This window comes from Gopherus flavomarginatus, chromosome 15 (genome assembly GCF_025201925.1).
Source record: "Gopherus flavomarginatus isolate rGopFla2 chromosome 15, rGopFla2.mat.asm, whole genome shotgun sequence".
NCBI lineage: Eukaryota > Metazoa > Chordata > Testudines > Testudinidae > Gopherus > Gopherus flavomarginatus.
The window spans coordinates 20,225,103-20,237,420 of NC_066631.1; the positions used below are offsets into that span (position 1 = coordinate 20,225,103).

The following is a 12,318-nucleotide window of genomic DNA, read 5'->3' on the forward strand; positions in this document are numbered from 1 at the left end:
CAGGAAATATGGGGTATGTAAGCGTAGAAAGGGGTTTATCCAGAATGTAAGAATTTGCTCAAATAGCACTGGCACACCAAGATCTGTTATCAGCCTTTGTAAAACAGGTTGAGGCCTCTCGGCAGACCAGTCTGACAGGAATATCAAACCCCTGCTGAAAATTAACCCTAATGAATGTAAATATACACAAAACTCACCTTGGCAATAAGTCATACCTCTGCTGAGATCTGGTTCTTTGCTTGCTGCTTACATGCTGCAACTTGTCAATAATTTGAACGTATTCCACCACTGGTACATGGGCCTTCTTTAAGGTCTCATGCTTCTTGTATGGCTCTCCTTTCAATTGGCCTTTGACTGGGAGTGCCATGGTTAAGCCACAGGACAAGTCTGTAAGACTAACGTGTGTGCGAGGCAATCTCAACAGACAGAAGCCAAGTGCTCCTCAGAGGTGTGATCTATCTATGCAGTATGCAAAGCATCACTCCCATGGTCCAAGACTAATATCCGGTTCATCCTGATTGGCTCCCCAATATGCGCTCTACCTCGCAGGCATGAATTGCTCATGCACTAATTATGTTGTATCATCACATTAACACTGAAGTGTCACACAGGACACATCGCTTTGTGTAGTGACTAAGTGTGTGAACAGATTTTAATAAAAATGAGTTTCAATCATATTTTCAGTAGCTTGACCAAAAACGTCTGTAAGTTTTAGCCATTTGCCAAATAACAGACCATTTTCCCTTGGATGTTCCATCAGCGAGACTGATCTGACAGTGGGGAAGGGACAAATGCTGCCACAAATAGATTCTATTACTGGTGTCAAAATGCCACAAACAATGTTAGCACATGGCATGCTGGGCTGCCCACCTACTGCCAGGGAGAGGGCCCACAATACAGGAAATTGTGTACAGGGATGGAGACCGATCAGATGGTAAAACCTCCTTATGACGTATACAGTGCAGATCTGAAGACTCCTGCAATGAGCATGTGGTGGCATTACCTGCTCCCCGCACCTCAGCACTTACTGTGGCAAAGCGTGTTGATTGGGAGACTGTAGGTTCTGTTCGATCCGCCGGTAGTTGTGGATTTGCGTTGGGACCGGGATGGGGACAGAGTGCTCGTACTTGCTGCTGGAAAACTGGCCTTGCCGGCTGTGGAATTCAAAGAGAAATAAAGACTCTTCTGAGAAGACAGTGTTTAATGACGTAATCTAATTTATTAACTTGCTTAAGTGACTGTTTGCAAGGCAACATCCACCTCGCTCCTCCCCTCAGGTTGCGAGTTTGTATTAGAAGGGAGTTCAAAGCCATTAAAGGAAGGGTCACCTCAATCTCCAAAAACCACTCACTTCTCCTTCCTCAGGGTGATTCTCACCCACAGACTGTGTTAGACACATGATGCACCACACCCGCCAGGAAAATCAGATCTCAGCTATTTCAAGCTGCAACCAGCCTACTTTCCAGTAGCCTCGGATCAACAGCCAAGAAGCACATCACTAAATGAAGGCTAAACAGCTGTTGCTCACAAAGGACACTGGCGAAGAGTCATCTGTTGCCCAAAGATACTTATGATTCATGCAGCGTCATCACCGAAGAGACAGCATCTCCACAAGTCTCAGCATTCCAAGGAAGGCACACAACTCTGGGACTATGAGCATGTCTGCAAGTGAACTAAGTGTGGGGAGGGCAGCCTACTGGAGAGGAAATTATACAGGGCCTCTCCGCTATACACACTGAGCAGAATTGCCATTGAGGTCAAGAGCAGTTGAGTGTTTTAGACTCATCCTGCAAACTACAGCCTGCTTTTCAGTTAAGTCCAAACAGCCTACTCGGCTCAGGCTCCAATACCTATCCCCTTCAGCTGGCAGTTTTCTCCATTATTCTTTGCCTGCATACTATACGACACAAAACTATGAAAATGCACCACTGCGTGATTCAACTAAGTGGCTTCCTAAAATCCTTCGGTCTTCAGGAAATTCCAGGATTGATTGCCATGGCAGCGTCACTCACTGCAGCCAACCCCAAACAGGTAGCTGTTGCACAGCTATAGGAAGGTCTTATCAGTGACGGAGGTTTCTGTAGTCTTCTCTTCGTCAGTCTGGGACACAGAAATCATTGCCCTTCGGGAATCTGGGTCCCCCTCTTAGAGGCTACACTGCCAATAGTTCTACTGGTACATAACAAAGAGCAGAAATGCTTCACACACGCAGAAGAAGAAACATAAACTAAGTAGTAAAGAGAGAGAGACTAGAGCTGTTGTCTTATACAGCTGCCAAAAGAAAAGACCATAAGCGCTTCATGCAAAGGCCAGCTATACTCTGCAGTTGCTGGTGACAATGTCTATATGTTTTAGCTTACTGGTAGATTTCCAGGACATGGCCCATAGCCCATGAAGAAGTCACTCACCACTGGAGCAGCACCAGTGGGCTGAAAAAGACCCTCTCACACAACAGGAAGACATAGAAATGACCGGCTTTTCCTCTTCTCCTCCTTAACATCTGCAGTTTGCTAATTCTATGCAGTTCTAGCTTCTGTTCTGTGCGTTCACATTTTCTCCAAACTCCTGGGTAAGTCAGCACAAGTGCTCCAGAAAACAGCAACTACAGAATCAAGACAATCACTTCGGAGCATGGTTTTCAGAGATGCTGAGCTCTCCCACTTCCCAATCAAGTCTATGCGAACTACTGCTTTGCATCAAGGAATAATCAGGTGAGGAATGTCCCATAAGCTCAGCCCCATAACAACAAGCTAGTGCGTGTGCATGCAAAAAGAGTGGGGAAAAACCAGGAATGACGACATAGGTTTAAGGTCCAGGCTATCAAGGAGTTTGTCAGCAGAACAGTGAGACCTTGGTAAGGGGAATTTACTGGGCATATCATATGGATATACAGGTACAATAAGATATAAACTGAACAGTGATTTGGCGGAGATATCTGGGAGCTAACAGAGCTGTGTGTGGGGACAACACCTGAAGTTTTAAGGGATAAAGGAAGGACTTTTCACCTTGCACGTTGCCTGACTGACTGAACTTCTAACCCAGGCCATCATCTTTCAAAGAAGAGAAGTTACTGAGTCAAAGATTGGCCTCATTTAAAAGCTACTGTACATCAAGTCCCACTACCGGCCAACTTTCCATACTGCATGTATGCTGTAAACGAGGAGGTCAATTTTAGATGACATGTAGGAAACTTACCAATCGGTTCAGACAACAAATAGCTGGTAACTAAACCTGAGCCTAGTATGCATTAGACATTGGAAATATCTGGAGATCTTTCAAACCACAGCGGTCCAGAAATTCTCAGAGCCCAATAGATCAAGAAGGAAAGAGAGTTCAGCTAATTTGTTGCAACTAAAAGTGCTCAGAAAGTGGCATTAAACCCATCACTTTGAGACACATCCAAAGAGGTACACAGACACAAATTTTAGGATACATCTTCAATGGGGAAGTGATTGAAAAAAAGCCGAGCAGTTAATATGGGTTAATCCTGGTCAGGCGACATTCTGGTTAACATTCAGGAGCATAGTTCCAGAGAGCACACTGACATCCAGAGGCAAACACTCCACTACCAGCCAATCTCAAGCAGCCTTTGCTATCTGTCCCATTTGGGCTGCATCCAGCGCTGCAGAGAGGGGTGGGAGAGGGAGGTGAAATGCTGATTAGAAGACAGAAGGCACAAACAAAGGGAGAGCTCCAGCCTGCTAAGAAGCGGTGCCAAAGAGAGAGTGAAAAGCCAAGGTTGCCTCCTGATGCCAATGGCACGCAGCAAAGCGCTGAAGGCCTGCGCCATACCCCGCAGTCAAAGGGCAGCAGATCCCATGCTTGAGTATGGTGAAGACACCCTGCAGGAACCAGCTCAGAAGCACCCTCAGGGGGTGGCTGAGGCCCCCACATACTCCATTTTGTTGGACTGGACTGGTGGCTCCAGTCCTACATTACAGTGGTCTCTTCCCCTTCCTGGAAGGGTAGAAGGCTTCTCTTTGGGGCCTCTGGAGCAGGGTTCGGGATCTGTTCCACACAGGTTATTGGGAATGAGTGTGTGGGTGTAGGGTAGTGACATGTTTGACCCTCATGTAACTAAAAGTAATTTTCCACTTTTCACGCTGGTGGGGCTCAGGCATCCTGATTTGGTGGAGAGAGGGCAGGGCGAAATGTGAGCCAGCATTTGCAATGACCTTCCGTGTGTTTCCACCCTCCGTTCTTTAGAGCGAGCCCGAATCCTCTAATGAGCACTGATCCCATGGCTGCACATGAATATCAGTTAAAGAACAAGCTGTTAAAAAGCTTAGCAGGTGACGGCATGCGAAGCCTCATGCAGTTAAACTCTGAGCCGTGGTACGTGCCTGCCAATTAGTCCGATCATGTCAGCAAGGCTTTGAGCTGTATTTCTTCCCTATGTTTATACGGGTTTAAGCAACGGCACATAATTGTGGGCTCTCTCTGGGTGAGGAGCATTTTCACAAAGCAAGGCTGGGACTTCTTTAGCATTTTAAATTTTTTCAGGGTGAATTTCCCCACTCGTAAGAGATGCCAGGTCGACAGGTTCAGACACACAAGTCATCCCCTGTACTCAGAGAGCGGAGGCAGTGCGAGATTCCTTATGTCAATGGACCACCTTGAAGGGTGGGAGTCAATCATGTGCATTCAATCTTTACGAGCAAATAGAGCCAAGCAGAGTCACTGGTGGTGCCGGATTTCAGTGTGTGGCCAGCTGGACCCTAAACTCATTTCACATGGGCTGTTGTAAGCACTGGCCTAGCTGGATTTGAACCTGTGACCAAAAGGAGGAAGGTTCTATACCCCTGCTGCTCCCCTCAGCCAAGCAGTTATACCAATACCCACTGCAGTTCCTCACTATAAACCAAACAGCTCTAACAGCTGGAGCGACCTGTCTCAGGTGTGGAGCAGAGAGCTGCTTGGGGCCTTACGCAGACTCAATATATCTGAGCCAGCCCAACTGCCTCCTTCAACAGGAGGATCAAATGAGGAGACAACCTTCCCACAGATTCAGCCACCTACCCACCAGTCCAGCAACTCACGGCCGCACTACTATTGAGGCCTCAGAAGATCAGACAAGCTCCATCTCGAAGTCTCTTCACAGCAAGGAGGCTATATCTGTGATGGGTTCCAGCACTGCAGTGAGCAGCGAGGTCCTTTCCCCCTAAAATACAATGTCCTTTTTTTCCTGCCTCCCAAAGAAACAAAAGTCACTCCCATTGCCAATTGCAATCGCAAGGAATAAGCTACACAAACAGGTGATGCAAATGAGGAACCCTACGAAAAACATGGTGGTATTGGAAAAGTCCCAGCCAAAACACTTTGGCTGGCACACTGGGAACTGAACTAGGGCTCTGCAGTGCTAAAAGCGTGAGCAGTTATAGCTAGAGCTAAGGAGCCAGGTTCTCTAGTTGTAACTCTCATATTCTCTGTGGGCTGGGCAGAAGGAGATCTCACCAATGGGTCACACTTTCACTCAGTCTCACGCCTTTGTAGTATTAGTAAAGTTCAGGATGGGGGCGGAGGCACTCCTTGGTCTCCAGAGCACAGGGGGTTAACGCCAGCTCAGATTCCTTCTCCTCTTGCCCTTCTTGGGGGGGCGGGGGGGAGGGGGAATGACGTTGAGGAGTTCAGGCTCCACATCCAGGACGGGGCTGAACCCAAAGCTGCAGAGTTTTTCTGGTTAGTTTTTTTTTTTTTTTTTTTTAATTGTTGTTGTAACTGCTGCCCTTGAACTCAAGGCCAAGCCTCACCGGGAGGGTCTGACCCCACTCCCAAATTAACAGGAGTGGAAAGACGCAGGAGTTAGATCAAGGCCTAACACTTGTTTTTGGGGTGAACAATCTCACCAGCTTCCCTCTTACCCTGCTGGGCTGGGAGAAGTGTTGTAAGGGGGCGAAGGGGATGGCGTCCTTGCCTGGCTCTCCACACCTGCCGAAGTCACCAGGGAGCTCCTGGAAAGGGAGAGAGACATGCTGATCTGTTAGAGCCTAAGACACAACAGTACTTCCCTGCTCCTGACCGCTCCCCCTAGCTTTTCCACCCAAGGCTTTGTGTTGTTTTCACATGTGACTGAATGCAAGTCAACTGACTCCCTGCACAGCCTGTGGGAAGCAACCCACTCCCCTCTCCACTGTTCCGCCCTTGCCAGGGGGCCTTCATGTGGGGGAACATGTAATTTCTACCCAGTTTAAAAGGGCCTCGGTGTAAATGAGGATGGGGTCCTCAGAGAGGGTTTTTTTTTTTTTTTAAATAGGAATTGGAGGCTGGTTTTACCACTTCTCCCTCAGCTCTGTCCCAAGAAACTGCAACCCAGTTCTCAGGAAGGCTGTGAATTTGGTTGAGAGTCGACTGAGGTTAGATTAAATCAACAGAAAAATAGTATCAACAGCATCTGCTGCAAACCCACTGCATTATTCATCATTCTAGGAATAAATTGTCAGCCTTTATCCCTTATGCAGTTCCTTGCATACACGGATCTCAAAATGCTTTGCAAAGGTGTATGGATACCAACCCCTCCATTTTACAGCTGCTATAACCAAGCCATCGGGAGGTTAAGGGACTTGCTCAAGATCATTCAGTAAGTCAGTGGCAAAGTCCAGAAGACTGCACAGTTCTCCTGACTCCCAGGCCTGCAGAGCGGATCGGACACACCACCACCTCCTCAAGACAAAGTTGAGGGACTGTGGACAAGTTTTGTTAGGACAGTTTTCTTAGGATAAAGACTTTTCCCTCCCTCTCCAGTGTCTCTAGAAAAAAAACGCTCCCTGGCAGAGGGGTACAGAAGGGAAGGGTCTGGGTTCTTCCTATTACTGACCTCATCATGGATTCTAGTGCTACAGCAAGTCTGCAGCAAGGCTTTGCGTATGGGCAGGAGAAAAGGGTTTGGGAACTTTGCCTGGCAGATGGAAAAGCGGCTTGCCAGCAATCTGGGCTGGGTTCCAACCCAAACCTCTTCCAGTGAATGCTGGCATACTGCTGGGAATGGAATCAGATAGCACTGCAGTTCCCCAGTCTCCCTGCTCTCTCTCTCTGAGTCACTAAAATTCCCCATCCCAAAGGCCAAAAAAAATTATAAGGATTTCTCTATGCTAAAAATACAGGCCATGTCTGGGGGCCCCATTACAACACAGCTCCAGGCTGCTGTATAGGCAGGCCCTTCACATTATTCCTTAAGGAGACTCTATGGTGCAAGCAGGAAGCAAGCTGCAACAAGGTCACTGACGGAGTCATCTCTGAAGCCAAGTCCCTTCTCCATCCCCCCAAGCCCAGCAGAGTTGAATGCAGAGTCTGTGCCAGAGGCTGACCATTCTAATGCTTAACAGGCTAACGCTCTTACTCGCTGTACATCAGGCTGTCCTGGACGGGTTTCCCTCCTGCTGCCTCAGCAGTTATATCACCTGTGTGTCAAGAAAGTGAAGAAATGGATTAGGTCTTGGTCACGTCCTTAAAAGCTTTTACATGTTCAGAGTGACTGATTTCAATCTCCTGCTTCTCCGAGACCAAGAGGAACTTGGATACCAAGCAGCCTTTAAGATCTCTGTTTCACTGAACCGGTGCAGTCAGCAGCTGGTTTCGTTCTGATCCCCACAGCCTCAGGCTTTGACGGATTTGGTTTGAAAGAAGGTATTTTTGGAAAGGGGCAGAGACTCGACAGAGGTGTTTTGGAGCATAGACACTCGTCCCTTGGTGCAAGCCGTCAGCTGCTTTGCAAACACAGTGGCATGCTTTGCACGTAGGGCTCAAACACATCTATGCTCCAAGTGGCAAAATTCCAGTCTGACCACGTGAGGTGGCAGCTGGATACACAGATGAGCTCACCCCTGCCAAACCCCCAAAATGCTGGAAACGTGAACAGTGTCAGACGTTATGACCCGGCTCCCACTGCTGTTACTGGGGAGAGTAAAAGCAACGCTGAGTTCTTCTCTCATAGTCTAATTACATGCACCGACACACACAGCAGAGCCCATTCTCCCGTCCAAGCCTACAGGAAAGTTCAAATGTTTGCAAGAGTGATGAGTAACGGAGGGCTTCATTCCCAATTCAGCAAAGCACCATAAGCACATGCTTACTTGTAAGAATGTTCTTCAGTGCTCTGCTGAACAGGCGCGGACTTAACCACATGCTTAGGTGCACTGCTGAATGGGGGTCCTATTCTTTATGTACATGTGTTTATATGAACACACTTACTGCTACGTACATGAAGTTTGTGAGCAGAGTACACACACACACACACACACAAAGACATTTTATGACAGAATTTTTAAAAGGGCCAACTTTCTGAATAAACAAAGAAATAATTTGTTGCTAGGACTTTTTGAACTATAAAATCCAGCCTCCGGGTACAATCCTGTGCTGCAATATGAAATTGATGGCCTGAGACTGGATGGAATGAGAACAGTTTCTGGGCAAGCACCACATTCACCTGTGAGCCTACACTGCTTCTCCCCCACTTGGGTTTTCAGTTCTCATGCTTAATTCAGGTCCAAGGCCTGAAAGATTCCTTATTCTCAAATCCTCTCTTTGAAGCTATTTAGTTACAGAATGGACCTCAAAGCAATCAGCACGCCAGATGTTTCCTCAGTCTGGGGAACCAAAACATTCCCACTTTACAGTCAAAATGTACAGCTCTATCAGTGTTTTGGCTTTCCAGAAGCGGTCCTCAGTGTACAAACAGCCTCACTTCTGCGCTGTCTCTAAACACATTACAAATAGCGTGGCTTACTTGAGAACTGTGCTGGGACCATCACAAAGTCGTCAGTGTCGCAGGAGGAATTCTTGCTGCTGCTTCCAGCAGAGTCCTTAGACCCATGCAGAAAACCAGGGGAATCCTGGGCAGGAGATACCAGAGCCTTCTCCCGCAGCTGCTGCATCTCTCCTAAGGACTGCTTAAAGCAAAGAAAACAAACACCAGCTTTAATACAGCTAGTTCTTCATTCTGCTAGATTCTCTAAATTAAATTGTGCAAAGCCAGAGCCAAACTTCTGCTGAGAAACGGGGGGTACCAACTCGCCACAAACAGATTCTTCCTTTACTGAGTGCAAAAGAACCGCATCTTTCCAAGCTAAACCCAAGTCAGAACAGTGCCTCTTTTGATCATCAAAACATGGCACTGGTACATCAAATGCATCCAAGATAAGAATAGTTTCTTTGAGGGAGGCACCATCCTTTGCTTAGATTTTCCTCATGGATAAACCACCAGCACCCCACAGAAGGAATACAAGGAGAACTAGGAAGAGATGCGGGGTGGGGGGAAGAGAGGAGAGGGGGTAGTTTTGATGCTGGTAGGCGGCTCCTCACTCCACGGCAGTAGCTGGATTTGGGGAATGCTTATAGAATGTAGGCTCATCAGCAAGGCCCTGATATGTGCAAATATATTTCACAAGGGCTGGGATGCAATGAGTGGGAGGTGAAGCCTGGGGAGACGGCTTGTGGGAATAAAGAGCATCTCACAGTGGTCAGTCAATACCAAATGGTCTTTTCAGTGGCAGGACAGGCTCCAGGGAGATCTGCATCATACCCTCCTCTCAGCCAGAAGGGACGAGTGCCATGACATTGACACTAAGGATGGGAACGGGGAAACTTGAGTGGCTCAGAAGGATCCCTTCTGCCATCCCTTAGGCAGGAAGCATATCAATCATGTCTGGGTCCCTAGACCAAGGCCAGTATATGAAACCTCTTGCTAACGCAATGGCTTGACAGGGAATTTGTACCACTCATGTGCTGCTCAAGCCAGAGAGCAGGCTAGGCATTCTTGATGCTCAGGGGCAGGAGAGACTGCTACAATGTTCTCTAGCCAAGTGTGACATGAGTTCTAGATTCTCATGACCAGAGAAGAGGGGTGACAATTGCAGGAAGGAGAGAAATGAATAAGACTCTTGCCCCTGGTGACCCAACTCAGTGAAGTCAAAAGGATATGGAGAGCAAAGAGCCCCTCTTCCAGATCACCCTGCACATCAGAACTCCTGGGTTAGCTTAGGGCAGGGATTCTCAACATTTCCCAGCCCAGGAATGCGCATCCTACTCCCATCATAATCTCATAACACCTGCTCGCAACACCACTTGAGGCATGTAACTGCATGCTCAGAGCCCCTGGTCCATGGACATTAGGAAGAACAAAATACCTAATAGGAAAGCAACCTTGCAAAGAAGGAACAAGGAAAGTCATAACCATTTCCCTCTTCCCCCACCCCACCAATATTCCGCTGCACAAAGAAGTTCAAACGCAACTTTCACCAACAGTCTCTGATATCCACGGGGTGAGCTGGGGGAATGTCACTTTGCTGGCAGGTTAATATTCAGCCCTTCAGAGGAAAGTTTTATTGGTTAAGTAACAAGGGGGGCGGAACCAGATATCAGTTCAGATCCACTCTCTTGACTGTGGTAGGTCTGGGTCTGAGCAGATGGATTTGTTGAACGTGCGTCTGGGCAGCTTCACCTTGCAAAAGAAGGTGGATTATGCTGTCAAACTTGGCTTGAAGGCAGAGAGCTGGCAGCCAGCGCTAGATACTGAATTAATGACTTGTTCTGGTTCTTCGGAGTCTTACAGCTCTACTGACACCAGCTGGTGTCATTAATGCAAGCCTCACTCACTCTAGGCTTTTTGCAGAATAGATAAAGACAAACTGAAGCACTCCTCATGGAGAAATAAAGTCACTTAGGACCCCAACCCAAGTCATATTGCCTAGGAGCTGGCAACAGGCACAGACTGAATTACTAAGGTGTTACAATCTTCAGCAACTTCAGAAAGTGAAAGCAAAGGATCTATTTCATATAATCCAATGAGATGGTGAAGCAGAAAAGGATAAGACAGTCAAGGCACCGCCAGGAACGTTAACAAAACCCCCATACATCTGCAGGTTGTACTTACTGGAGGTGAGGCCAGGTGGGAAGTTGAAGAGCTGCTGGAGGAACTACCAGAGCCTGAGCTTGGATAAGAAGGCATTGGCACAGAAGCAGCTGGGAACAGAAAGAAATTGTTAAAACGTTCTGACCAGCCAACAATGCAATGATTGAAAAGGCTTTTCTAGTCTTCTTTCCCATCAGGTTTGTCCACATACCAGATGGTGCCATTTAATGGAGGGAAAACCAACATTTGGTCCAGTTTAAATGAGAAAAACTTGCCTCCCCCACACAACCATTTGACATCTGTTATCTTTATTACGGTACCCCTACAATATCATCTTAGTTCTGTGGATTAATAAAACTAAGGCAAGACTGTAATTTTCTGACAGTGCAGGTGGGAGAGAAGAGAGGTGAAATTACTATCTTCTGGATTCATGTAAACCATTAAAATACCAAAACATCTCCCACGTTACTGGGAATGGTCTGACTTAGAGTTGACCAGTAACTCCCCCACCCCAGCTTATACCAGTAAGAAGTGGCTCCATGATCGAGGCTGGGAGTGAGGATCAAAGTGAGGGAGCAAGAGCTGAAGGAGGTGTCCCAAGAGAGGGTAGGAGGGCTTCCTCACTAGCCAGAGATAAAGGGAGGATACTACAAAGAAAGCAGAATCATTGACAGGGGCAGAAGAGAGGAGAGAGATGGGTCTCCTGTCCCTTGTACTGGAACCCCAAGGATGTCATCTATTCATCCTCAGGGTTCTAAGTGTTAAGCCCATATACCAGGACATCTCTGTGGGAGGAAAGCTTCCTTTTCTGTAACTCTCATGTCTGTTCTGAGGGTGGGTTTGACTGCACCTCCAGTAGGCTGTGTTGTTATAAACACACTACCCTGCCGCTGTTGAGAAAGAAAAGTATCCCCAAAATGGGAATTCTGGAAGAAAGGTCGGAGGCTTGGGGTGCTCAGTTAAATATCAAATACCCAGAATGCACTTCCACCTCCCAGATCTTATAGCATGGCTGGCTCTCGTGCCCTATGCTTGAGGAACAAACCAAAAAGTCTGGGTGAACTCACATGTAGGTGGAGAGCCCAATCCCATGCAGCACTTCCTTTGAAATCACTGGGATTCCTACATGTAGACAGCTTGCAGGTCAGTCCCAACCGCCTTCTCAAAGTCTTGGAAAACAAGAAGCCTGAAAGAATCTCCCCAGTTTTAGCCTGCAAACTGTAACAGGAAGTACAAAAACTGCAGCTGCCAAATCTGCACAAAGAAACTGGGAACCTTCCTCACCTCTTAGCAGAGGCCTCAAAGACGATTACTGTAGTGAGGTCTCCCACTAGTAAGATTTCATTTTTTTTTATACAAAATATACTGCACCGTGTACTGTACACCGACTGCCGTATCTGCTTTACTGTTTATTTTTCCCTTGGATGATCATTTTTACTATTTGGGAACTTGGCTGAATTTGGGGCTTTTCC

The 12,318-nt window shown here is 47.2% G+C and overlaps 1 protein-coding gene across 8 annotated transcripts in view; it reads right to left on the minus strand.

Annotated features, from left to right (window-relative positions):
• Positions 1–12,318, minus strand: part of ULK1 (unc-51 like autophagy activating kinase 1) — a 104,040-nt gene that overhangs the window by 24,692 nt on the left and 67,030 nt on the right. For 5 of the 8 annotated variants that reach the window (XM_050923476.1, XM_050923480.1, XM_050923481.1 and 2 more), the window contains 5 exons: positions 10,868–10,956; positions 8,723–8,885; positions 7,337–7,397; positions 5,862–5,951; positions 1,029–1,154 (listed from right to left, as the gene is read on the minus strand). In XM_050923476.1, the coding sequence (XP_050779433.1) occupies positions 1,029–1,154; positions 5,862–5,951; positions 7,337–7,397; positions 8,723–8,885; positions 10,868–10,956 (529 nt within the window). The remainder of the gene's footprint in view (positions 1–1,028; positions 1,155–5,861; positions 5,952–7,336; positions 7,398–8,722; positions 8,886–10,867; positions 10,957–12,318) is intronic. The other 3 variants (XM_050923478.1, XM_050923484.1, XM_050923479.1) reach the window with 2 other exon arrangements.